This window comes from Lissotriton vulgaris, chromosome 7 (assembly GCF_964263255.1).
Source record: "Lissotriton vulgaris chromosome 7, aLisVul1.2, whole genome shotgun sequence".
Taxonomy (NCBI): Eukaryota; Metazoa; Chordata; class Amphibia; order Caudata; family Salamandridae; genus Lissotriton; species Lissotriton vulgaris.
In genome coordinates, this window is record NC_141695.1 from 218,049,163 (window position 1) to 218,074,099 (window position 24,937).

Below are 24,937 nucleotides of genomic sequence, written 5' to 3' on the forward strand. Positions count from 1 at the left end.
AGAGAGTAGCAGGGTCTTCCATATACATACACCATTGAGCTAATACCTATATCCATTGACAAGGCTGTACCTTACCAGCAGCTAATTTTGTGCTATGTTTATCAGAGCAGAGACCTGTTGGAAGGGTTGTGTGGAGAGAGAGACCGTACTGCATACATGGTGGTCCTCTCCCCACATCCAAGCCCTTTGGCACAGGGTTCTTACCCCAATACAGCCTATAAACATTGTTGTTCTTCCATGCCATCCCCTGATGATACTTCTGGGTCATCCTGGAGACCTTGGGACTTCCCCCTGACTATCACAGTGAAAATAGATCTGTCATCTGTTGCTGACTGCCCAGCTTAGCATAGCCCACCTAAGGAAACTCCCAACCACACCCTCCGTTAATATGTGGTGGGGACAAGTATGGTCAATGTACGCCATGGAGAAACTATTGGCATTGGTTGACGATCGTATGTACAAATTTGAAAAAAAACTGGTACGGAGAGGAGGGTGCCCCACTTGTAGTTGAACCTGTTGTAGAATGTTTTATTAATATTGTGGGTTCTGGCCTGTGGGCAATGAACGATATGTATAAAAATGTATCCAATATCTTAATAAATCAATAAAGAAATATGAAAAACGACTAAATCGAACCTATCTTGCACAACAGAGACTCAATAGAATATTCCTAAAACGATCAGCCTCATGCCTGAGATGTGATGCATGGACTGTGTTTTTTGTTTTTTTTTACACGTGACATGATGGTGTGGTGGATTGGTGGATTACTGGCTGGCGATGGTTGCTAAATTCACTCAAGTGTGGTGCAGTAAAATGCCTCTCTGAATTAATACCTAGACCCAAGAAGCATAGAAAAATCTAAAATAGGTTTGCTGCACTGAGACTGCTCTTGGCAAAAATAATTGCTTTACATTGGCTCTCCCATGTGGTCCCTAGGTTACAATCCTGGGTTGCTGACCTGATGAGTGGGCTACATCAGAAGTACATTGTTTGTGTGAGGTGAGCTTGCATGTGGAAAAGGATTTTGTGGACATGACAAAATGTTTACTCTTAGCAGAGACTTCTAATAACTGACCTAACGGACAGTTAATCAGATATAGAGAGAAATGCAAAAGTGCGTACTGGGGCAGCGAGGACAGGGGACTTTATCAAGAGACTGACTTTGCGGAATAGATCATAGACGAGTGCACACGCCTCTTATCACCCCTCTAAATTGTACTGTGAGTGACTATACAGTGCTATGTTAGTTCAATGGGTTGCGAACACCAACTAGAATATGGTATCATATTTATGCTGCCTTCAGTTACTTGTTATTGCCATGGTAATATATGATACAATGGTCAATAAGATCCAAAAAATCTTGTATTAGCAATTCAAATTCTCAGTTTTGCACCATCTTTTGCCCTTTGAGCCAGGTGGAAATATTATATTACAATACTATTAATATACACACCTTGAAGATGACAGCACTGATATATGGATTTTATATAGGTTGGTATAATGCAGACACCATTTAATCAGTGATGCTAGATTAAAACCACAACAGCACACCAGTCAGTCTATACCATTGAGCACAGTACAGTCTGAAAAAGAATGCAAATGTTCACCACTGGTACTGGTTCAAGATGTGTTGCTACTCCTTTCGGATGCGGATCAGTACATTTCCTTCAAAATGTGATGGGGGGGGGTCGGGAGGGGGCATGTTGAGAGCCATGACCCTGAAATGTTGGTGTGTCACTGATGACATTTGCGGAAGGCATGGGCCGGCAATGTCCGAGGACTGTCACTGATGGGGAATATATTGTTCTTTTAGGTGATCTCAGAGAGATTGTTCTCTCCCCCCTCATCCCCACAAACGACAGGGGATAAAGCAAAACAACAACAATTTATCAGCAGTGATGACCCACGTCCCAGCACAAGCAACACAGCTGAACACCCTCACATGCAGCCCCTGGAGGTCGCAACACAGCTTTTGGATGACGCAGAAGGTAGGCATCATCTTCAGAACTGTGTTGGAGAGTAAAATTCACCTGAATTTAAGACGTTGTAGACCTTCCCAAATCTAGGGTTGGTAGGTATAACTGTTTCTTTGCTTGTTGGATAAGGAAGAAGTGTCCAAATACCTTGGATATCCTGTTGCATTAGATGGCGGACAGAGTGCTATAAAGCTGGTGTAGTTTGCCTCCACACTAGGAAGTAAGAGGCGTCATGTTGGTGCTTCTTTTCAAGGAGGATACAGATCTCGAGTAGTGGGCTTCAGTGGACCATGATGATTCATGGAAAGTCTTTCTCTTTGCAGAAACAATGGGTAGCTGGTACTTTAAATGTGTGAGGCATCATAATTATGTTTCCGCCCTACTAAGTCATCTTGTCACACAGTTCTAAGACCCCTTGTCGCAAGGATTAACCTCTGATCTTCAAGGATCAGCCAAGATGTAAGCCTACCAAATACTCTCACAGTCAGACAATCAAGGTGCCACTGGTTCACTACAGTGCTTTGAGAACTACAAGCCATATGTAGGAAACCATTTTGAAGTCACAAAGGATGTGACTGAAAAATCAGAGTTTGTGTTGTAAAATGGTATCGAGCCATGTCCTAAATGTCTTTTTTGAGTTGGGGAAAAGCCTTTCTGAGGCATGTACAAATGGGGGGGATGCTAAGTGATTGGAAATCATCTGAGGCAGCCTTAGGTTAAGCCGGGAGTGGTGTAGGAGCCTACCACATGTTTCCCACATGTGTTCCCAAAAGGAAAACACTTGTTTTTAAAAGCAGCAACTGCCTATTAAAAAGACACCGGCTAATTATATTGAGAAATGTGTTCTGTTTGAGAAAGTGAATGCAAGGATGATATTCTGCTGCCCCTAGTTGGCAACCGGCCTTGTGTTCGCAGCCATTTACATTTATTTATTTGGAATGTTGCGTTGCACCTCCCATAAATGTGCAATTCACAAAGACCTATTAGTACATAGGTTGCATCTTAAATTGCATACCCATTTGTAAGCCATTCGGTGTGCAGATTGCGCATTATGAGTTGTGAAAGGATGTTAGTACATCGGGCCCTAAGTGTTTTCTAGCACTCTTATTTCAACTTTAAGGTACGCTTCCGAACAAATATACTGAAAGGGAAACAAAAGAAGAGAACAGCAAAGTGAACATGAGGGAAAATTCTCTATTTACAGGAGGCGGATGCGTTAAATCCCAGGGACAGATGGTATTGGAGCCATCTTTGGTCATAAAGTGATTGCAACCCAAAATCTTGTCTTTTCATACAGATTCCGACGGCACAGAGTTTGAGGAAGATCCACTGCTGCATGTGCTACGAGAGAGAAGAAATGGCATCCTTCAACGACTCAGGTTAGAGAAATGCATGTGTTATTTTCTTACTATCCTACCGTCAACTCGCAATACCTCTCATCTGTTAGGTGGCAGGATGCTATGCGATATGTCACCATTTCTTTTAGGTATCTTGATCCTGTGGTGTAATGTTTTGGGCTCCATCCACAAGATTTCCTTTAAACCCATCTCTTTGACCTCTTATGAGAGCATTACCTGTGTGCATGATTTATTTGGTGGTACTCATGCGGGCCGGTGTGTCTCACCATCTTATAGGTCACTATGCATGCCAATATAGGATTTCCATACTTTTTGCTCATATATCCTTTTTTCCTGTTCAGTCAGCCAGTATAAGTTTCAGATCTTTGCTTATCTATTTTGCCTGCCATCATTCCTGCCCATCTTATCAACTTCATTGTCCTGCCACAGATATCATGTGTGCTTTGTGCCTTTTATAATGTCTTTCTTTTTGCCTCGTTCCTAGGAGGATCTTTAGGGTGCAGCTTCATGTTAAAATGGTTGCCTGAAATTCCGACAATTTTTGTTGGCATTAACATTTTACTATGGCTAGGTCCTCAAGCAATTGACTTTGGCCTATAAGTCACTCAGGAGTTTCCCAACCTGCATAGTCCGTCTTTATTCCAAGATTGTGTGAGGGAGATGTAGGGTAGGAGAGCAGCATGATCTTGTATATTCATCTTGAACCATATCTGCTTTAGCTTGACTGTCACAGTTTCACCTCCAACACATTAACTAATGCTGCCTTCTCCAAAATCACTTTTTGACTCATCAAGCTCTCACGAGTACAAATACGTTTTTTGTCACTTGCATTCAACCTTGGATTTCCTTCCGTGCTTCTGTGTTCCACACGTATCTGCCTTGTCTAACTCATATTATGATCTGTGCCTTCTGCTTAGTTGGAAGTACGTAGCTCCTCGTGATTTCTCTGAACCATGACAGCTCACTTCCTTGCATCTCATTTCTCCTTTTCTGGCTCAATCCCTTGACGCAAGAGGAAATGCTCTGAGTGGACTCAACAGTTGAGTTTACATTGTTTTAGAGTGTCATGAAACGCAGAACATCATTTGGTTACCAGTCCCTTCTTGTGAGCCTTGAATGCCCAGCGAAAAATGTTTCTAAATTGCTGGAATAAGGCTTTATGGCATTTAGATGTTCAGGCTTTGGAAGGAATGGTTAATCCATCTGTGCTTTGCAGAATGTAGTTTTCCTTTTTATTTGTCATATCATTGAAATTGTTTGCTATTTGATACAGTAGAGCTTTATATTTCTAAAGCACGTTTGGTTTGATCATGCTTATGAGCCCCAAACAGAGCTACTGACGCAGACCATTGTTGCACGTCTATGAGAGATGTATGTTCTTATATTATAAATACCTTTTTAAAGTGGAACTACCTTTGCAGATCAACTGCTTACTGAGCTCTGGTTCGGAATCCCAGAAGTTAGGATTCTGATGAAATGTTGCTCTGTGTTAATGCTCCGTTCCATGTAGGATGGCAAGTCATCAGAACAAGTATGCATAAGAAGTGCTCAAGGAGAAGAACTTAATTCTAGCCCAAAATATTAGGTTCCGCCACCAGACCCTACCAAGAAGAAGTGATGTGACAGGACAAGTTAGAAGTGGACCATAGACCTGCAAAGTTTGTGAAAAGCTTGAGACCACCTCAAAACTGGCTTTGAAGCTTACAATGCACAGATGTTTGGGACCCTTTGCTACAAGTAAAATGTTACATACGATGTACTGAGTGAGCCAGGAGTTTAGGATACTATATGCAGAGGAAGATATTGAGTGAAAAGCCCTGCTGAGAAGCAGTACTCAGACAGGTCAGTGTTGGTGTACGTGTCGTTGCCCGGGCAGAAGTTCATGCTCTCCTTAAAACAAAGTTAGAAATGTCCTAGGTTGGTAGCAGTTATAGATTTTAGCTAACATTCATTTAGAACAACTAAAGTCCATTCTAGCTACAAATATGGTGAGAAAAAAGATAAATTGTCACAGACGCAGTCAATAGTATAATTGGGGGTGGATTGGCAACTCACAGCAAAGATAAGGCAAGAACAGACATGAAAGAACGCAGTGAAACCAGGGTCTCGTGAACAATCCATGGGATACACAATCACACAACTAAAATAATACTTGTAGTCCCAAATTTTAAAAGGTGCCCCAGACACTATAATACAAGTGCTGTAACTGTCTTAAAGGTTCCAAACTTAATATTTTCTTTTGTTTTTTCATAAAAATTCAATTTAAGGATTTAAAATCTGTTCAAACAGATAGATTTCATAAACATTGTTCAACCCCTTAATCGTAATGTCTGGGGATATTATTGTCTGTAAATAATTGTGTTAGCAAGTTTTAAGGGATGTTTCAGATTGTTGTTAGCTAAACTATAAATACCATTTAGCTTTGGTTTACTCACTGAATTCATTTTATTTGGGATTTTTCTTAAGCACTATAAACCCTCTAAAACTGGTGTCCGAGCACTAAGGAGGGCAGCAATGGGTGAGAGGAAAGTGGTAAATATCCAAGTGAGAGAGGTTATTGTCCACTGCAATCTAATTGGACCTACTGATATGATGAGGAAGAGATGACAGACCCTTTTGTAAGGAGAAGTCCTAAGCCCGAGTGGAAAGGGGTAAACTTACCCTACTCGTCTGACTGCTGGGACTTGAGAAATTCAGCCAGGCACCACAATGCAACTTGGTCTATCCTTATGAAATCAGTGTTTCGTCAGTGATTTTCTAAACATGATAGTCAATTTCAAGTCTTATTTGGGTGGGTAGAGGTTTCCATTTGGGTGGCCCTGGCGGTAGAGAGCATGACCTCAAAATCCTTTGGTTCTGGCTTGTTAGGGAGCCTTCAGACCACAGTCGATGGCCCTGAGGTTCCAGGATATACAGTAAGGCACATAGAAGTTATAGATGGATTTTGGTTTCGATGATGAAGTGCTTAGTGAACCATGTAGAGAGTTTTGAAGCAAATCTTGCAAATCAAAGGGAGTTATTGTAGGGATCTGAGAGATTCAAAGTAATTTGATCATGGTGCATCATTCTCAGAACCATGGTAGTAGCCTGATTTTGTAGCTTGACAAGGGTAGTGCTCGGGAGTCCAATATAGAGGCTGTTACAGTAATCCATGTTTGCATGCTTCTGCTCATCAACATCCAGCAGCATCAGTGATCAGCCTCCTGCATCTGGACGCGCTTGCCTCCTGGATGGAGGGAGTTGAGGGCAGTGTTGTGCGAGACAGGTCTACACTGAACCACACTCAGGAAGGCGGGGGGCTGACTGAGGCAGGTGGAGCAGGCGACAAAGGGGCATGGAGGACAAGGCACACTAGAGGAGGGAGGCTTAGTTGACAAGCGGGGGAGCCCACCCAGTGAACGCATGGGCTTGGCAAGCCGTGGTGAGCTAGGCACTGTGGCGCTGGGCTTGGCTCTGCCTGGTGAGGAGGTGGCTGCCTAATTCCGGTGTAGCTTCTACTGTGGTAAGTCCCACTGGCCCCCTTGCCCACCCTAAGCTATGATTTGCAACGCCTCCCCTCATACTATTCCCCTTGCCTCGCTTCACCCGGTTTGGGCCATTGTTTCAGCACCCTGCTCCCGCTGATTTCCCCAGTGGCCCACAGAGTCCAGGGAGTCCTTAGACTCCATGAGTTTTCTTTGCAGTACAGGAGCCAGTGACCAAGGAATATCAACAAGGACTTTTGTCGGGGCACACAAAATCGTGAAAAAAGTCAGCCACCCAACTCACACTCTTAGGCCCAAGGACCCCAAATAATTCTACCTGAACCCCCTTAAATGCCAGTAGCATCTTTTTGCTCCGGCTTAGCAGGAACCTTTCTCACACAGTAACATTGCAACACTCCAGAATAAGTTACAATAAGTCTCCTTGGCAATGTCCAAGCCAGTGGATGCCCAGCGGACGCACTCGAGAATTACGAAGCGAAAACAATTAAGGAAGAACGTCTTAGTGGCCTGAGGTGTGTAGTGCTGTGCTTGTACTCTCCGACAAGCAGCGCACGGCCATGCACGTCCATGCACGGCCAGGTCAGTGCCGTGGTGTCCTCCTGTTTTCTCTCCCTCCGGATGATCCGGAAAATCTCTCGTTTCTTTTCTCTTGACTCCCTTAAAATTATTATTTCTGCCCTCATCACCTCCCGCCTTGATTACGGCAATAGCTTGTTCGCCGGCATTCCAGCTTATGAAACCCGCCGCTTACAAGCTATCCAGAATCAGGCCGCCCGTCTCATCTTTCACTTGCCCAAAACCCATCACATCACTCCCGTCCTTAAATCCCTTCACTGGTTGCCCATCTTGCAGAGATCCCTGTTCAAATTAGGGTGCCTTGTTTATCGGGCCCTTGATCACTCTGGACCGGCTTTCATCAATTCTCTGGTTTCTCTTCACACCCCTGCCCGCACTCTCCGTTCTTCATCTTCTGCCCTCCTCACTGTTCCCCGCTTTCGCAAATCTCGCACCGGTGGTACCCGTTTTTCTGTTCTTGCCCCCCGGTTCTGGAACTCCCTTCCTCTTTCTATGCGTTTGATCCCTATCTTTTCCCACTTTCGTAAAGCGCTAAAAACTTTCCTGTTTGCCCAGGCCTACCCCTGCTAATCCTCCTGGCCTTGTCTGTCCGGTTCTTTAGAGCTCCCAGCGCCAGGAAGCCGTTTGGCCGTCGCGCGCTTTACAAATAATTTTCATTCATTCATTCATTCATTCATTCATTCATTCAATCCCCTCAGCTCTTCACCAACTGACCTTCTCTTATCCCTAGGTGTAAACGTAGTGGCGCAGATAAGCTGCCACCACCACCGGGCAGACAAAGCGCTTTGTAGCAAGACAAAAGCCTCTATTTATTTAACAAACCACAGTGCCCCATCACATCGCATCTCTGCTGCTGCATTCATGACCATCAAATTTGAAAGTGAAGAGTCACTGTGGCAGGAGACCTTCAGTAACGTCTATCTCCTCCTCAAACAGTTGGAAACTTGTTATAGGTATTCAGTTATGCAACAAAAAAACATTGTCCCAAATAAAGGAGGCAAAGTACCAAAAAGCTGCCTCGAAAGAAAATCCAGTCTGGGACACCCAGACCTTACAATAGTCTAGTTGCATCCAATTTCTGAAAAAAAACACCAACCATGCCATAAGCTGCCGGGAGATCACTGAACCAGGCAACTCTCCCAGCAAGTCACCAACTTCACTATCCGCATCATGTAATAACTGCCCATTCTCAAACCATCTATCTCCTGACAGCGTGGGCCGGAATGACGTGGTTTGGATTGAGCTATAGCTTTCACACCAGCCAGCCATCGGACCTTGCGAGATTTGATAACTTCGTAGATATTCTGTACAATGCAATGAAACATCTAGATAATAATGTGCCACAATTACTTCTGCCAGCTGTTTTACCTTAGGACCTATAAATAGTATTCATCTGGTTATGTTCTAAATTATTTATTTCCATATTAACACTGTTACTTTATAACTGCTTTTAGGGCTCAGTGCTTAACTGGGCTGTATAGTGTACCAATTTGTATTAATTGAAACAATAAAGATCTTACTATGCAGACTAGTTTACTACTATCCTGTAGTCCAGGCTGGCTTGGAGAACTGCCACCACTAAGGTGTTTTTCTGGGAAAAAGCAGGGAATGGCAGAATTCCTTGCAGTTGTCGGTGGCAACATGTAGTTTTACAGAGTTCATACACTATAAGAATGATAAAACACTGTTAAAGAATCACACTCAAATTAGGGCTAGGTTCACAGTAGTGCAGGGAGGACCTAGGGTTTTGTTGGGGAGGGAGAAGGAGGATGGGCTGAACATCCCAAAAAGCAAGAGTTCTGTTTTATGGCATTTCAATCAATCAATCAGTGGGCTTATAGCGCGCTACTCACCCGGGAGGGTCTCAAAGCTTGTTGTGCTGCTCAAGCGATGGGGGGAGACACACACTCCGAAATCTTGTTTAGGGAGCCCAGCTCAATGTCAATCCTCTGATGTATGCAGATGAGGCCCAGCTCCAAGTGTTACTCAATATTGTAGGAAGTCAGCATGGATGTCAACTTAGCCATGTGGATATTAAATAAGATGGTAAACCATGCAGAGCCCCGAGTTGCAGCACAGCAGTTTTAGAGAGGAAGGGGCCCAACTTGACTTTCTGGGTGCATTTGTGAAGGAATCAATTGAGTGATACTAGTGCAGTGTTGTTAATGCACGCTATCATTGATGTCGTTTAGCATATCATGAATTACGGTATGAAATTGCGGCTGAGAGATCTAGAAGTATCGGGGCACAGGGATGGCCTAGATCGCTGGCCTTACAGGGTTCCTCTTTTATGTTTAAAAGTGTGTTTAGGTGCTTCTTCTTGGCCTAAATCCTGATTGGCGACCATTCAGGATGTTGTTGCTCACCGGATGACGGCGGAGGTGTCTGAGATCACAGTTTCACCAACCTTAGCAACACAGGAGAGCTTGGAGACTGATCTCTAATTTGCTAGGTAGCTGGGATCTGCAGTCTGTTTCTTTAGCATGGGTGTAATAATTGCATGTTGATGTCCTGGGGGATTATCCCAATATATAGGGAGCTATTTACAAGGCATGTAATCGGTAGGACGGCAGGTAGACCCAGGGTAATGCCTTTGGCATTGATTACATCCTATAACGGTGATCACTTCTTGGATGAGGACCACATGTTTTTAACTTACAATTCCGTCCCTGAAACAAACTCCACTAATGTAAGGACATTAGGTGAAGGGATGGAGTTGACTCAAGTCCTGTAGAGGTATCAATGGTGAATTGAGAGGCAAGTGCAGAAGATCTCGCACTGGAGTCCGTAATATGTGCCCTGAGGGAGTCAGTGGTGTTCTTGGAAAACGGCAGGAGGTGATCCCAGGGTTTAGGATAAATAGCAAAGTCGTTTTTGGGGGCACCAACTGAGCTGATATTATCTCATTGAAGATTTAAAAAACCTCCTTGGTGCAGTTGTTGGATGAGTTGATGTGGGATTGGTACGAGTCATTTTTAGACCTAGCACATACTGCTTCATACTCCTCGGCAAATGCATTGCAGGCTATTCAGTTGTTTGGCAGTTTGGCTTTAAACACCTTTCCAAGGCTTTGCCTGTTCTGTAGTCAGCTATTCAGCTTCATGTTATTAAGGTTCTTCCATGAAATTGCCCGGGCTGGAGTTCTGTCCGGACTTGCGTGCCTTGGTTCACACGATGTCAAAGGTGAATTTGATTAGGAAGTGATCTGAGCATGATAGGTGTTCAATTAAGAGCAAGTTGATTTTAGAGTAAAAGGTGAACAAGCGTTTGAGGCTAAGACAAACTTCCTGAGTTGGTTCCCTGATCAGCTCTGTTACACCAATAGCACCACGTCCTTTAAAAAGGTTTGGGCATAGGTGTTTGCAGGATCATCAGCCCAGATATGCACATCATCAAGGATGATGATGTGATTGCTTCACAGTAGGGTTTGCTGAATAGGCGGTAAATGGAAGAGATAGAGGGGGGGACCTCTTTTGTTAAGATATGCTCAAAGGAGGGGGACAGATGCACCATTGATAATCTTGAATGGGAGAGAGTTGTGTACCTTGGCTAACCCTCCTTGGCGTGGCTCTGTTTCTAGATAGGATGTTGTAGTTAAGTGGAAGAAGGTTGCGGATGTCAGTTAAAAAGTTGTTTTTGAGCCATGTTTCAGGGATGATCAAGAAATGAAAACTAAAGCCCTGTAATGAGTCCACTTCAAATAGTCACCAATGCTAGATTTTGGATATCAAAGCATTAAAGGTCAATGGGCATGAGACTTGTATCAATGTTGGTAGGAGAGAGCACGATTTTCTGTACAGGGTTTTAAGAGCTGGTATGTTATGTTGAAAGAAGATGAGCCCTTCGAAGTTAGAGTGGTGAATTAGCAAGTTAGTTGAAGAAATTCTTGTTACTGTAAGAAAATAGAGACACCATGAGATATTCCTGAAGACCTGTTCCTGTTGGTTATATTGATTACCCCATGTTTGATCTGCCTGCCAACGTGAACATGCTCATAAGGTCTGAGGGAGAAAGATAGGAATGAGGGACAAGAAGTTAAGGGAGAGAGCTGGAATTATTCTTGTCTGGACAGTGCAGGAGATGAGCATGAGGACAAAAGTCACTGGTAAAAGGCTTCCCTCACAAACCCTGCCAGTCAAATATTGATATTTAGGCTTGAATCTCTTATGTTCACCTTCAATGCACTTAGTCAATCTTAAAGATGGCTGGCACTCAAATACTTAGCCAGTGTGACCCAGTTAAGCAGGAACGATGGGCAAGGCTCACTGAGTTTGTAGTTCGAATCAAGATGGACACCATTGCCTACCCAAGAGTTAACCAGCTATTTCGTAACAGTCCTTTAGTCCACGCTCCTGGCCAGCACAGACAGGGAGAGCATTCATAGCCCCCAGACACTGCCACCAGTGATCTCAAGGGTAGTGCCACGGCTCGTGCAGCAAAACACACAAGATGATGGACGGAATGTTGCACAATGGCAAAACATTCACCCCCAGTCACATATCTGGGTTTAATCCATCGCTATTTTGCTCACCAAGCCACCCCAGTTCAGACATGGCAATATGCAAATCAGTCTTGACCCTGTGCCTCATGGGAACAGTCCAGCCCGAACTGCCAAGCCATGTCTTTCCTGGACCGGAATCCAGCATCCTAGGACCGGTTTTTGGCTATCAGCCGTCTTCAGCCAGGAAAGCTTGACTCCAGCGGCTCGTGCAGCATCAGGCCAACCATCAGGAAGACATGGGTTGCTCCCAGAGTGCATCATGTGTAGCCTCTAGTACGAAGTCAATTGCTGAAGGATGCAATCAGTACACCTAGTATATGACCTGCCATTGGAGGGTGCACTCAGTGTCGGGATCACCACAGGATGAAGCAGCGTCTCCTGGATGGGGATCAGGTGGTGGTCCAGCACTATCTGTCTCCACTCCTGCAGCAGCACACCAGCTCCTATCAGCACTGCTGCCCTCGACAGAGTAACTAGACCAACCCAAAATAGAGCATGTCACACCTGAAAACCCCCTAACCACCCCAGGTTCACATACCAGCCTAAAACCCCCATGCGCCCAGGGCTGCCTGCTCAGCGGTCCAGAGGCATTGCTCTGCAAAGGCAACGAAGAGACTGCCAATGGCCATGAGGTTCACCTCTCCTTGATCCACCATTCAGCTAGCAACCCGTCCGGGGGACCGGAACTGGCACTGCAACAAAGCAGGCTAGAAGGGCTTCAATTTAGGAAGTGAAGTGAAGTGAATACCGTATTTGTATGAGAAAGAGTAGTATGCCTTTTAATCATAATGCCTTCACTTTAAGATACAAATAAAGTGTTTACTATCACCTCTGATACCACTAAAGAATTTATTTATGCTATTTGATTTTCCAACTGCATAACCCGTGTTTGATCACACTTCATTCTTAATATGTATATAAGATGTTCTACAACCTTCTATGTATATGTGTATATGTATAGGCATTTATATAGTGCACTACTTACCCGGAGGGTCCCAAGGCGCTTCGACCACTGCGAAACCCTTCCTGGCTTCCCTGAGAGATGGTCCCTTAATGGGTATCTCCAGGGTGAGACCAGGCATCCCCGGCGGTCTGGTGGGGCCGTTAGTGAAGATGAGGCAAGCTAATGCCCAGAGTTGCCGAGTGTGATCGCTGATCAGAGTGGGCACCGAGGCGAGAGAATTATCGAGTCCGCTGACCCTTGTCCAGAAACCTGCCGCGCCGGGAATCGAACCCTGGTCCCGGGCCGTCCTCTGCTCTCGGGTCTGCCGCCTCTAACCAGTGAGCCACACTACTTCTACTGCATTCCCATTTAGAATACATAACATATTGCCACTTTCCTTCGTCTGTGCTCCCTAAACATGCTATGGGAAGAACTCCTCCAGTGATTATGCCTAGCTCCACTTTAGCCACTTTAACTTCCACCCATATCAAGCACAATCAATATAAAATATACCCTATAGGCATTACGAAATTAAATGCACACTGTTTGCCATTCCTCAGTGTTAGACATGGTATCTCCTTGGCATGGTTTTCCCCCTAACGTCTTGCCTTCGAACTCCTGTTTTTGCTGCCTTAAGCTTTGGGCGCCTTGGGGCTCTCCACACGTTACCACCGCTAACCAGTGCTAGATTCTTGTGCTCGTTCCTTAAAACATGCTAGTTTGGCTTATACCCAATTGGCATATTTAATTTACTTACATGTCCCTATTAAATGCTGCCTGTGCCCAGGGCATTTACATTCAATGCTACAAGTAGGCCTGCAGTACTGATTGTGCCATCTACTTAAGTAGTACTTTAAACATATCTCAGGCCTGCCTTTGAAGCCTGTGTGTTTGCAGTTTTAACTGCTATTTCGACCTGGTAAATTAAACCTTTTGCCAGGTCCAAAACTTCCTTTTTAATGCATGTAAGCCACCCCTAGGTTTGGCCTTGGACAATCCAGAGGGCAATGTGCAATGTATTTAAAAAGTAGGACATGTACTTTTAAGTTTTACATTTCCTAGTAGTGAAAAATTCTTAAAGTAGTTTTCAGTACTGCAAGGACTACCTATCTGATAGTTTTAGGGAGTTTTCATTTTATAAGTGTAATTTCCTAATCGAAACAAGTAACCAGTTCATGTTTGATGTCTCCGGGGTTACAATTTAAAATCCCTAACTTTTGGTGAGGTTGGATTTTCAATTGCAGTCCTGCAATTGCCACATTTAGAAAGTTGCAATAAGAACAGTTGATGGACGGAATGCTGAACAATGTCAAACATTCACCCCAGTACAGAGATCTGGGCCTAATTCTATTGTTTTTTTGCGCACCATGCATTCCAGGTTAGTCCCAGCCATATGCAAATCAGTCTTGACCCTGCTCCCCATGGGAACACTTCAGCCCGAACTGCCAGGCCAGGTCCTCTCAATACTGGAAACAAGCGCCCTGGGACTGGTTTTGGGGTACAGCCCTTAATCTGCCAGGCCAGCTTGAAACCATTGGCACAGTGAGCACTAGACTCACGTCTGGGCATACCCTTCTCCCTTAGGGTGACAATTGCTAAAAGAACAGTTGATGTACAGAATGCCGAACAATGTCGGACATTCAGCCCCAGTACAGAGATCTGGGCCTAAATCCATCGTTTTTTTTTGTTCAGCATTCTGACCATCAATTGTTCTTTTTGCATTTATCACCCTGAGTGGAACGGGTATGCCCAGACGTGGGCCACTGGAGTCAAGCTAGTCTGGCTGATGAGGGTGATATTCTGAAACTGGTCTCAGGATGCTCGTTTCCAGAACAGGGAGGACCTGGCCTGTCCGCTACGGCTGGACTGTTCCCATGGGGAACAGGGTCAAGATTGATTTGCATATGGCTGAATTTATACTGGAATGGGAAGGGGGGGCAAAAAAAACGATGGATCTCTGTACTAGGGTGAATGTTTGGCATTGTTCAGCATTCTGCCCATCAGTTGTTCTTTTTGCACATTTAGAAAGTTGCAATTTTCGTGCCTTATCCATTTGGTGCGTACAGCAGGTCTCTGGGTCACATGACTGGGTGACAGTTGGGCTTTGTGTATTTTTCCTAGACAGCCACACAATAGGGACTTTGGGTATGACTGGATGGGCTATCGCTGGCAGTATAGGATGAAGGAGCTGGACCCAGCCTCACTTACACTTGTATAGGCTGTGCCCTATCTCTACACAAAGGGCTGGATACTCCCTCTAGTTAGTCTGGAGGCAGGACTATGAAGCCAATGCATCTGTGCATTTCAAATGCATACCTCTAGAAGCTTCTCCCCACTTCAAAGGAACAACTGTGTCTAAAAAGGGACCTCCGACACAAACTATTCAGTACACGTCAGGACCTGTAGATGCTCTGCCAAGAAGAATGACTGCTATGCTGCTGAAAGGACTGGCACTCAGCTGGACTGCTGCTCTGAAGGTACTGCTAGTGTATGAAAGTACATTAGCGACTCAAATGTCCATTTGAACATAGGTATCAAGTATAAACTTTGAACATGCGTTCGCATGAAACTCATTTGGAAAAAACATTATAATATGACAGGAATTTCCTGTTTTGAATCAATCAAGGTTGAGACACTGAGCACGTAACTTTTTAACCTTGACTGATTCAATACAGGCAATTCATATCATATTATACTGAACGAACTGCTGTCCTCTTGCCTGAGTAAGAAGGACTGGACCTTCATCTCTTGAGCCCAGAGTGACTCCAAGAGCTAGTTCGCTGGCCTCCTGATCTGAAGCCTCCGTGACATAACAGGCTTCCAGCAACATTGCACCTGCACTCTGCCATCTATGAATCTATCCTGCCAAGTGGTGCCACTGCAGTCTTGGACCCTTGGAAGTCTGCCTAAGGTGCTTGCCAACCTCTGTGGATCCAGCAGAGCTACGCAAATCCAAGCAGAGCCGACGCATCGCTGCTGCGTGGATTAGACCCGTTGCAAAGACTCATCACCGCCACTTCCCACTACCTCCTTCAGAACCGATACTGCGCAACTCATCCTCTGCGTAGGCCCTCGCATCCCTTGTCAACACCTGCCTCAGCGACAACGCCAGAATCCAAATTGCAGCCTCTTAGCTCTTTGGAACCGACACATCTACCCAACTCTGCACCGCATGCTCGGCGCTGGATTTCGCATCACAACCCTCGTATTGCAGCTTTGCCGCATCTGAGAACCAAGGCATCGTTTCGGCTGAGTAATGCATCTTCGATGTGGATCACAGCAACGATCCGCTAACCCGGATTTAGGGTGCTTTGTTCTGGCAGCCTAACTGGGTCTCTTTAGCTGGCCCACGCTCCACTGCAGTCAGCCTGAACTTGTTACTTTGTCCCGGTCTGGCAACACCAGATATCTACAGTTGGCCCTTTGTGGTGCTGTTTTCACTAAAACCTTTAAAATGAATATGTACGTTTTTACTAATTGGATTTTTGTTGTTTTATTTATTAAAGAAAGCTCTATTTGTTTAACTTGGTGTGGGGACCTTTTTGTGTTGTGTTTTTCACTTTATTACTGTTTGAGGTTTTGCACAAATTCTTTGCGCATTGCCTTTAACTAAGCCTGACTGCTCTCTGCAAAGCTACCAGAGGGTTGAGCACAGATTAATTTAGGGTTGGCTTGTGCCTCAACCCCACAAGGATTGTGGTTTCTGCTTGACCAGGACTCGCACCTCAGTCAACCAATAGCCCAATTTCCAACACTTCGACTCAGCGGAAATCTTTTGCTTGCCTTAATTACATATTCTGGAACGAGACACAACATCGTAGCATCCTGTTTTGCTTTTTTTCATGTCAGATATGTCGTAACATATCCATCCATAACATATGAGCCTGTTTTTTAACTAATCAAAGCGCCTAACATATCTAGCTACAAAAAATGTTTCATCTTCACTTAATGTGTGGAAGTTGCAGTTATCATTGAAGTGATTCCACCCTCTCATATCCTTTTGTGTTACTTTCTTGTTCCAATGGTGAATTTACAAGCCTCTGAATCAAAGTAACTATGAACTATGTCTGAATCACCCTCATCTGAGTTGTTCTCATCGCACATTTGTTCTCTTCATCCACTAAGTATTCATCTGAGTCTCCAGCCAGTATGTGTTCCATTTTCATAAAACGATAGATCCCCTGCATCTAAAAAAAAATCAGTGTTGTCGATCACCTCACTCTTCTAAACTGGGATTTGAACAGCAAGTGCCTGGGTGGAGCACACGCAAAACAGAGGCACGATTATTACTCAAGGTCAAAGGCAAGATCCAAATACAGAAGTTGTACGCATCATAGGTACCCTAAGAGGGTTTGTCTGTTTCAGTAGTAGTTTGTGCAGCCTCTGCTGCTCACGTATTTTAAGATGTTGCTGAAATAGAGTAATTGTAATTGGATTTATATAGCGCTTACTTCCCCTGATGAGGCATCAAAGCACTTTACGTCGAGTAGCACGCATGTTTGCCGTTCTCTTCCATTTCCTCTGGCTCTACTTCAACATGATCTTGAGATCCCCGTTTTCCCCCTTTGAGGCCTTTGGTGCATCACATTTTTCCAGTTGCCCTATAGTGTTGTGTATTCTATTAGAGCATGTCCCTTTTCCTTGAAAGTTTGGGTACTTTAGCACTTTGGACAAGGCAGTGAGGGTTATTATGACATATTTCATTGTTCCACTCACCGCACTCCATCTGTTTCCTGATCCTTTCAGTTCGCTGACGTAGGTTCCCAAGCAGCTTCAAGTCTGGGTCACGCTCTGGGAGCGGGGTATTTTCTCTTCCTGGTGTGAATCTAATGCAGGCTCTTCATCGTAGAGCTCACCAACACCTTTTGTTTTCCATAAATAAAAACATTACATAGTCAGCTTGATGGTTTAAGAACAATTTACTAATTTCATTTTTATTATGTTTTGGCTTAGTTTGTGCTCCTCTGCCCCATTTCACATGATATTGCCAATTAGCACTCATTATCTCTAACCAGCTATTAGTTCTCCCTTCCCATTGTGTTAAAAAAAAGTTGTAGCAATCCTGGTGTTAAAGGTTTGTCTTACTGTTTTCGACTTTCAACAAAGAACAAAGCCTTTTAAGGCATACATATATGATCTATTATTCTACCACACACAGATGCACAGCCATGCTAAAACCCCCAGGGCTACCATCCTCGATCTCCATAGCCTGTTTAGCTCTAACTCCTCATTTATGCATCGGATATCGTGGATGGAGGGTATCCAAGTATTACAGAGTTTAGAAACGCGTTCTGCTCTTTCACTGCTTACGTGATGTCAATCACACCAGGTGTCAGTCAATGTTGCTACGGTCTCGACCCCTACCCAAACACAAGTTAATTGTTTCTAAAACATCTCTATCTACGTTGTCATTGTGCTGTATATTTAGTTTACTGGAAATCTATAATACTTGATTGTGTGCCTTCTTTTGTCCATTAATCAGATCATTCATCAATTCCCATTGTTTCACCAAAACCTGTAGGACTCCTTCTTGCCTCTGAACAAGCCAGAAATATCCTATGCAGGTTACTATCTATGTAGTTGCTTCAGCCTGGCTTTTCAGGGCCAAAAGGCTTCTACCCAATCTACGTTTGCTGGATCCCTTGTTTAATCTACTGAGGATATCTTTTGTACCCAAGTTCCTCACAACACTGTATTCAACAACCTCAATACTGTATATGCGCTACTTCAAGTGTCGTCCTGCGCACTGTTGCCAGCTTTCTAATTTACGCCCTCTGGTATATCAGGGAACACATATTTCCCAAAGGTAGACTTAAGGTCTCCCAGTCCCATGCATTATTTGCTCATTTGTTGCCTCCATCAGCTCCTGTGACTCTGTATTTAGTAGTCTTCTCCAGCTCTGCAGTAGCTACACTGGGGGCGCACTACAGAAATGTTGTGCCCTTGTGGACCCCTTAGCAGAACTATACTTTAGCGTAAAGAATTAGCATCCACCCTCTATTGCATATCTTGAGAAACCGGTGAGCATAGTTGGGATAATGACCTTCTGCGCTTTCTGTTCGTACACCTCCTCTGCTACAGAGTGTAGACTGTCAGCAATACGGTGCAGAGGTAATGGCAGCACTGAAGACCGGGGGCTACAGAGTGACAAGTTACTTCACCATGTAAACTCCCCTCACTGGGGAACATCTAAGTCTGCACAGGGTCTGCAAGATGCAGTTGGGACAGACCCCTCTGTTTTTTGCTGATCGACCCTTCAAACCCCCCATCCCTAACACCAAAAATGCATGCAGGGCTCGGGCAACTCCAGTGTTAAAACACCGCTGAAGGCTCTAACGTTCTATAGTGTTTTTCAACACACTCCCTTTCTGACTAGGACTGATGGATCACACAGTTTGTTTAGGGTGGAATGGGTTAGGAAGATGAGAACCAAGTTAGGATCCTGGGACCCTCTGTGCCTTGGCTAGCCTGTGGGCACTTCTGCATATCTCGAAAGTGAGATATATCTCTGGCCACTTGTGGACATTTCTGAAAGGAGATGTACCTCTGCCCATGTGTGGGCATCTCTGAAATGAGATCTACCTCTGGCCACTTCTGCACCTCTCTGAAATGAGGTATATTGATGTCTTCTGCGCCTCTCTGAAATGAAATATACCAGAGAACACTTCGACTTCTCTCTGAAATGCCTTGTGGCTTCTCACAGCCCCATATCTCAACCTTCCAACCCACATCTGCTTCTTTGACTTCGTCCTGCAGTGTTCGTTTCCACTTTAAAGGAAGCTTCTCATCTTCACCTTTCTCTCATCAGGGATTTGTTTTCCCTGTTCCTAAATGATTGTTGTTGGATGTTTGGTTAGTGCATCTGTTGTAGATGTTTACTGTGCTTTGCTGAGTATGGCCAGTAGACCATTCAATGTTGGTTTTCTAGTCTTTGGTTTGTGTTTGGGATCTCAAACACTGTGTATACTGTGTATAACGTCACTGAGAGATCTGATGCATCATTTCCATCCTTTCCATCTTTCTCTTTGTGCCTCCTCTGTCTTGCTTCTGTTCCTATTTCCTTGCTGGGGCACCCAGTCTTCTCTCTGGACCCTGTATTTTTCCTCCTCAAAACAGCATCATTGCTGTTTTCTGTGCCTCATTTTCATAGTTGAGTGCTAATTGAAGCCATTGGTCTTTTTTTCCCTCACTTGGACACTCACCACACTCATTCTCTCTTCTCTCTTCCCATCTCAGCACTCCATATAGTTTCTGATTACACTTAACTCCTTTTCTGTTTCAGGGACGTGGATGCTTTTATTACCAAATTGGAGTCGCAGGCGTCTTCAGGGCCCCCTGAGCCAGACTGACACTCCCTGGTTAACTGTGAGTAAGTGTAACTACTGATAATGTACAGCTTGGTTTCCTGTACCTTCTACCTGTAATAGCTAGCATTGCGTCTTTTACGCCAATATTCCTTGCACGTATGTTGGGCGCTTTGGCTGGGCACAACCCCCTCCAGCTCTGCTCACGGTGTAGGCGCGGTGGGGGAGTGCACAGTTACTCAATGATCTTGGTACTAGAAGACCGCAGTACTCTCCCCTTCTCAGTACTGCTCCTGGAGCAGCATAGTTCCCACCACTGTCTTGAGCCAATTATAAAAGCATTCGTTGGCAGCTTTCCTGAAAGCTTACTGTTGTAACCACAGAGGCAGTGGTTAATGAATAGAAGCCTTTATTCATGAGAGTACATCTTCATAAGTGTACAGCGACCTCCAGCTTCATCAACTGACTGTCTTCAGAGTGATGTCATTCCATGACATCACTGAGTTCTACAATGAAAGCATAAAACTCCACACTTACATCCATACTAGAGTCAGGAGAACATAATCTAAAACCAATCCGAATTAAAGTTAGGGCATAACTTAAATCTACAGAACAGAGACCTAGGAATTGAAGTGATATCATAAGGTTCCCATGCTCCAGGCGTCTTCTAGAGCTTCCTGTTTATAACTGCACAGTGTCGGCCTCTCACTTGCATGTGATGGTTGTATGTTTTTAGCAGAGTCCTGGGGAGCTACACAAACAGCCATTGCTTCCCAACTCCAATCACATGACTTAAAACCATTCCAACCCTGCCCGGCAGCAGCATCTCTTTACACAATGTAGAGTTGTTCTTCGTCAGGGCTCGCCAGTATTTTCACAATACACACAGCTATCTTGAAAGCCCTTTAGGGCTAGTTCACCTCGCATTTTACTTTTCATGTTCGAGCCGGGTCTAATATGATGGTTTTTATGTCATACCTCAATCGCTGCCAAAGTTTGAACGCCCACATCCTTTCTTGTAGAGTAGAGAGCATTGCTGTGGTGTCGGCATCATCTTTGGCTTTCCATCTGACAAAATACTTGGATGCAATAGCGCAGTCCTTGTCCAGGCAAGAGAACAGAAGCAGACATCCCAGTGAAATGTGACTTAGATCACATAGTTCACCATTGTGTGTATTTTATAAATTCCCCCGCGCCCTTCATTGCACACCTTACAAAACAAAGTGCTGCACATTCTGGTTCATACTGTGTAAAGAAAAACAATGGTGCCACGGTGGAGGGTGAGGAGAAGTGCAAAGAGGCTTTTATTGTATGGGCCTAAAATTGAAAGCCCTTGACTTTTTTCAATGGACTAAAATAGTAAGACTGTGTCCTGATGCAACTATTGAGAGAGGGATATCAATGCAACTGCTAAAACCGTTGTGGTTCATCATGAATATTAAACTTCATGCTGATGCTATCTTGATAACTAATATGAAACCTCCCCCTCATAACATCTGTGTGTAGCTCTGTGTTTATACTCCTTTCTCTGATCTCTCACTGGTGTTTTCTTTGTATTCGCAGTTCCCCGCTTGATGGGCCGTACGCCAGCATTCCAGTGAGTAGCACTATCGGAAGTTGCACTCTGCAGACCAGGATCAGAAAGGAACATTTCCAGCAGTTTATTTATTTTTTAAAGTAATAAAAAGATTATGATTGCGTATCGCTCTGTATATAACCATTTTATTGATCTTCCTTCTGCTCAAACCCCCTCTCTCGTTTTACTTCCCTTTCTCGCCCGCTTCCGGTCTCGATTCCATTGTCTGGTACAGCCTGTAGACTGTTGTGACTAAGGTTCTCTGGCTTTTCTGGGGTAGAAGCATGGTCCTGGTGCATGTCTTGCTCTCTGTCTTCCTTGAGAATATAAGTAAGGAAGAGCAAAGCAATTAGGAAAAAAGATACCTTTCATCAAACCCAAAAGTGACCAGTATCCCACCCCCCAGGGTTAGGCCTTACTTCTTGAATCTTGACCCCAACTGCCCTGCCTCCAGGGATATGTCATATATGTCCCCTAAGACCAATGCTTTGGAAGTGGCAATACCATTAGTGATTTCAATATGCCTACTCTTTCCTCATACCCTGTGAAATTCAGTGCCTTTAAAGTGACATCAGTGGTTGTGGTGCTAGACCAAGAGCTAGTGATGTAGGCTACACGCTTCTCTTGGGGGATCAAGTCCACCCCTACTGACCCAGACTCCCACAATACAGTATCCAGAAAGCGACATCACTGGCTGTGGCCATAAAAGAAGTAATGCAAGTTATTGATATCCTTGTCCAGGCCCCTTGGGGTTGGGCAAACTACATGCCTACTACCCTGTGATCAACAGTGCAATGCCAAAGAAAATACATGGGGCCATACAGCAAGTAAATTACCAGACGAGAAGTAATTTGAGGACCCAAGTAGTAACTTGCTGGAAGTGAGGTATGGCACACTTCGCTTTTGGCCTGCATGTTGACAGGGAGAACTCACCATAGTCTGTACACTGAGCATATTTTACCCAGTCTGAGAAAAAAGTTTCAAATAGGAAGAAATACAGTTGTTGTTCTAAAAAGACAACTACTTGTAATGACGGATGTCTCTGCAGAAGATTGAAGATGAGTATCAAAATCCTTTTTTATGCAGACGGCCTTAATTGATATACTATGTATTTTGCATCGTTGGCAATTGCAAGGTTTATATATATGTTGAGTCTGAGGGGGTTGGTAAAATTGCAATGAACTCGATTATATGTGAATGAATGATGACAAAAGGTCTCCAAAGGGGCCTTATTGTTCTAGACTTCAAAGATGCGTCTTTTTTGGAGGTGCTCGTTCCTGATGTTTTAATGTCTCTGGCGTCTGTGGTGAACCTTGAAGAAGGTTTTGCAGTGATGGACATAAGCCGCTTTCAAGAGGAACGAGTTGTTTGGCGGTGTATACTTGTCAGTCTTTATCAATCAGTCCCTACCCAGTCATTACCCAGTCCTGCTTATGGTCCTAGTTTTAACGGCTCACTGGGAGCCTGCTGGTGAGGGTATTTGACATCCAGCTTTATCCCTTGGTAGGTGGAAGGTCCCAGGTGGTACTTCCCTTCCCCTCAACAGTAAGTTTTGTATGGGAAGTAAGTGATAGCATGAAGGAGCACAGATCCCAGAAGAAGCACTCACTGAAATGGCCAGTGTGTGCTGAGATCTGCACAGTATACTTGCGTACCAAATATACCACAACACTGCACAGGCTCCAGAAAGCGGTCTTTCAGTCCATTGAGACGGCGCATACTGCCTAGCCACAGCGCATAAATAGGAGTTAACTCCTTTTGTTCATGCTTCACACCTGTGAATTCTCAAAAGCGGTCCTTTGGCTTTTCTTCTACGCCTCCTGTTTGTCTCCACTTTGCCTCCAGCTTATAGTCCTTCGCTTGCCCTTTCTACTGCAGTCCTGTCTCCAATCTTCCTGTTCCATAGCTAGTCACCATTATGTCTCCCGCCCTGCGTCTAGAAAGAGATTCTCCTTTCCTTTTCTACTGCTTGCCTTACAGCCTGCATTGGCTTACCCTGTGCAATAAAGTATTTGCCTGGTCAAGAATCTCTTTAACGGATACACTCTCCGTGAGACTTGGAGCTGCTCCAGCATTGGGTCTTTCCTGGATTCACATCTTTGAATCATTCTTTTAAATAGCAGTACTAAAGGTCAGAGTTCCTGGAGGGCTCCAAGTAGTTCCCCTTTAGTAGCAGAAGTATTTAATTGGAAAAGGCCCACTGATCTCTGCTCCCTCCAGAGCCCAATATACCTCGGATTTCAAGCGTGAGTGTAAAGGTAAAGATGAAATTATGAGTCTAGTGCAAAGGGAGGGGGCTATGATGTATATGATTCTATGAAAGATAAATATAGTTAGTTACAGGTAAATAGCTTGTTTATTCTTCATTCTGGATCTTTCATAGTTTCATATCATTGAATCAGGATAGCAATAGCAAGAACATTTGGTAATATGGTAAATATGTTGGACAGCGGATGACTGGAATAAAGAGAAGAGGCTCAACTTACTGAAATAGATACTGAAGAACTTCTTGTCGTACTGCTAAATGCCTCTCTGCATCCAGGCAATAAGGCGCTGTGTAAGTGAGGCAAATTTAAGGTGGGTGTTCATCGTTGTCACTGCGCCATAAAGGGAATCAGATGTTGCACATCCCTTCGTTGGATGCTCCATAAGTGCCCTGAAGTGGGTGACAAGTCTTAGAGTGGCACAATGTTATAGCTGCTGCTATCCAGTTTGCATGCCCTATTTGTAGATTGGTGTCCCTTTTGAAGATGTCTGAAAGCCACCAGAAGCTGGGTGGATTTTTGGAAGTGATTTGTCCTGTCAATATAACTGAACTTCAGACCGCTACGGAAGTCCAGGTAATATAGCAATCATTTTGCTGCCTTCGAGTGATAGTGGAAGAATGCTTTAATAACCACACATGTGTTATATGGAATGAATAAACCTTAGGCTGGCCGACAGGGTGAATCTATCCTTATGAAACCTTTGATGGTGAAATCATGGACATAGAAACTGGCCTGTGGAGTTCAGCGGAATCGAGATGGAAAGTAATGGTAATAGGTTTAGGCCTTGCACTGAACCTCCTGAAGAGGAAGCCGACTCAGTAAGGGTAATGCCAAGATTAAGTGCACTGAGCAAAGTAGCATTGGCTGTCTACTTTGAGACCTCAATCGCAGTTTTGACTAGACCAAGGATTTTATTACAAGATTGGAAGATAAGGAGGGTGACGGGAGGAA

The 24,937-nt window shown here is 44.3% G+C and overlaps 1 protein-coding gene across 2 annotated transcripts in view; it reads left to right on the forward strand.

Annotated features, from left to right (window-relative positions):
• Positions 1–23,735, forward strand: part of PROSER3 (proline and serine rich 3) — a 127,400-nt gene extending 103,665 nt beyond the window's left edge. The window contains exons 11-14 of one of the 2 annotated variants that reach the window (XM_086929988.1): positions 1,814–1,988; positions 3,274–3,355; positions 20,122–20,204; positions 21,707–23,735. In XM_086929988.1, the coding sequence (XP_086786114.1) occupies positions 1,814–1,988; positions 3,274–3,355; positions 20,122–20,188 (324 nt within the window). In that variant the 3' untranslated portion in view covers positions 20,189–20,204; positions 21,707–23,735. The remainder of the gene's footprint in view (positions 1–1,813; positions 1,989–3,273; positions 3,356–20,121; positions 20,205–21,706) is intronic. The other variant, XM_086929987.1, reaches the window with a different exon arrangement.
• The last annotated feature ends 1,202 nt before the right edge of the window (positions 23,736–24,937 follow it).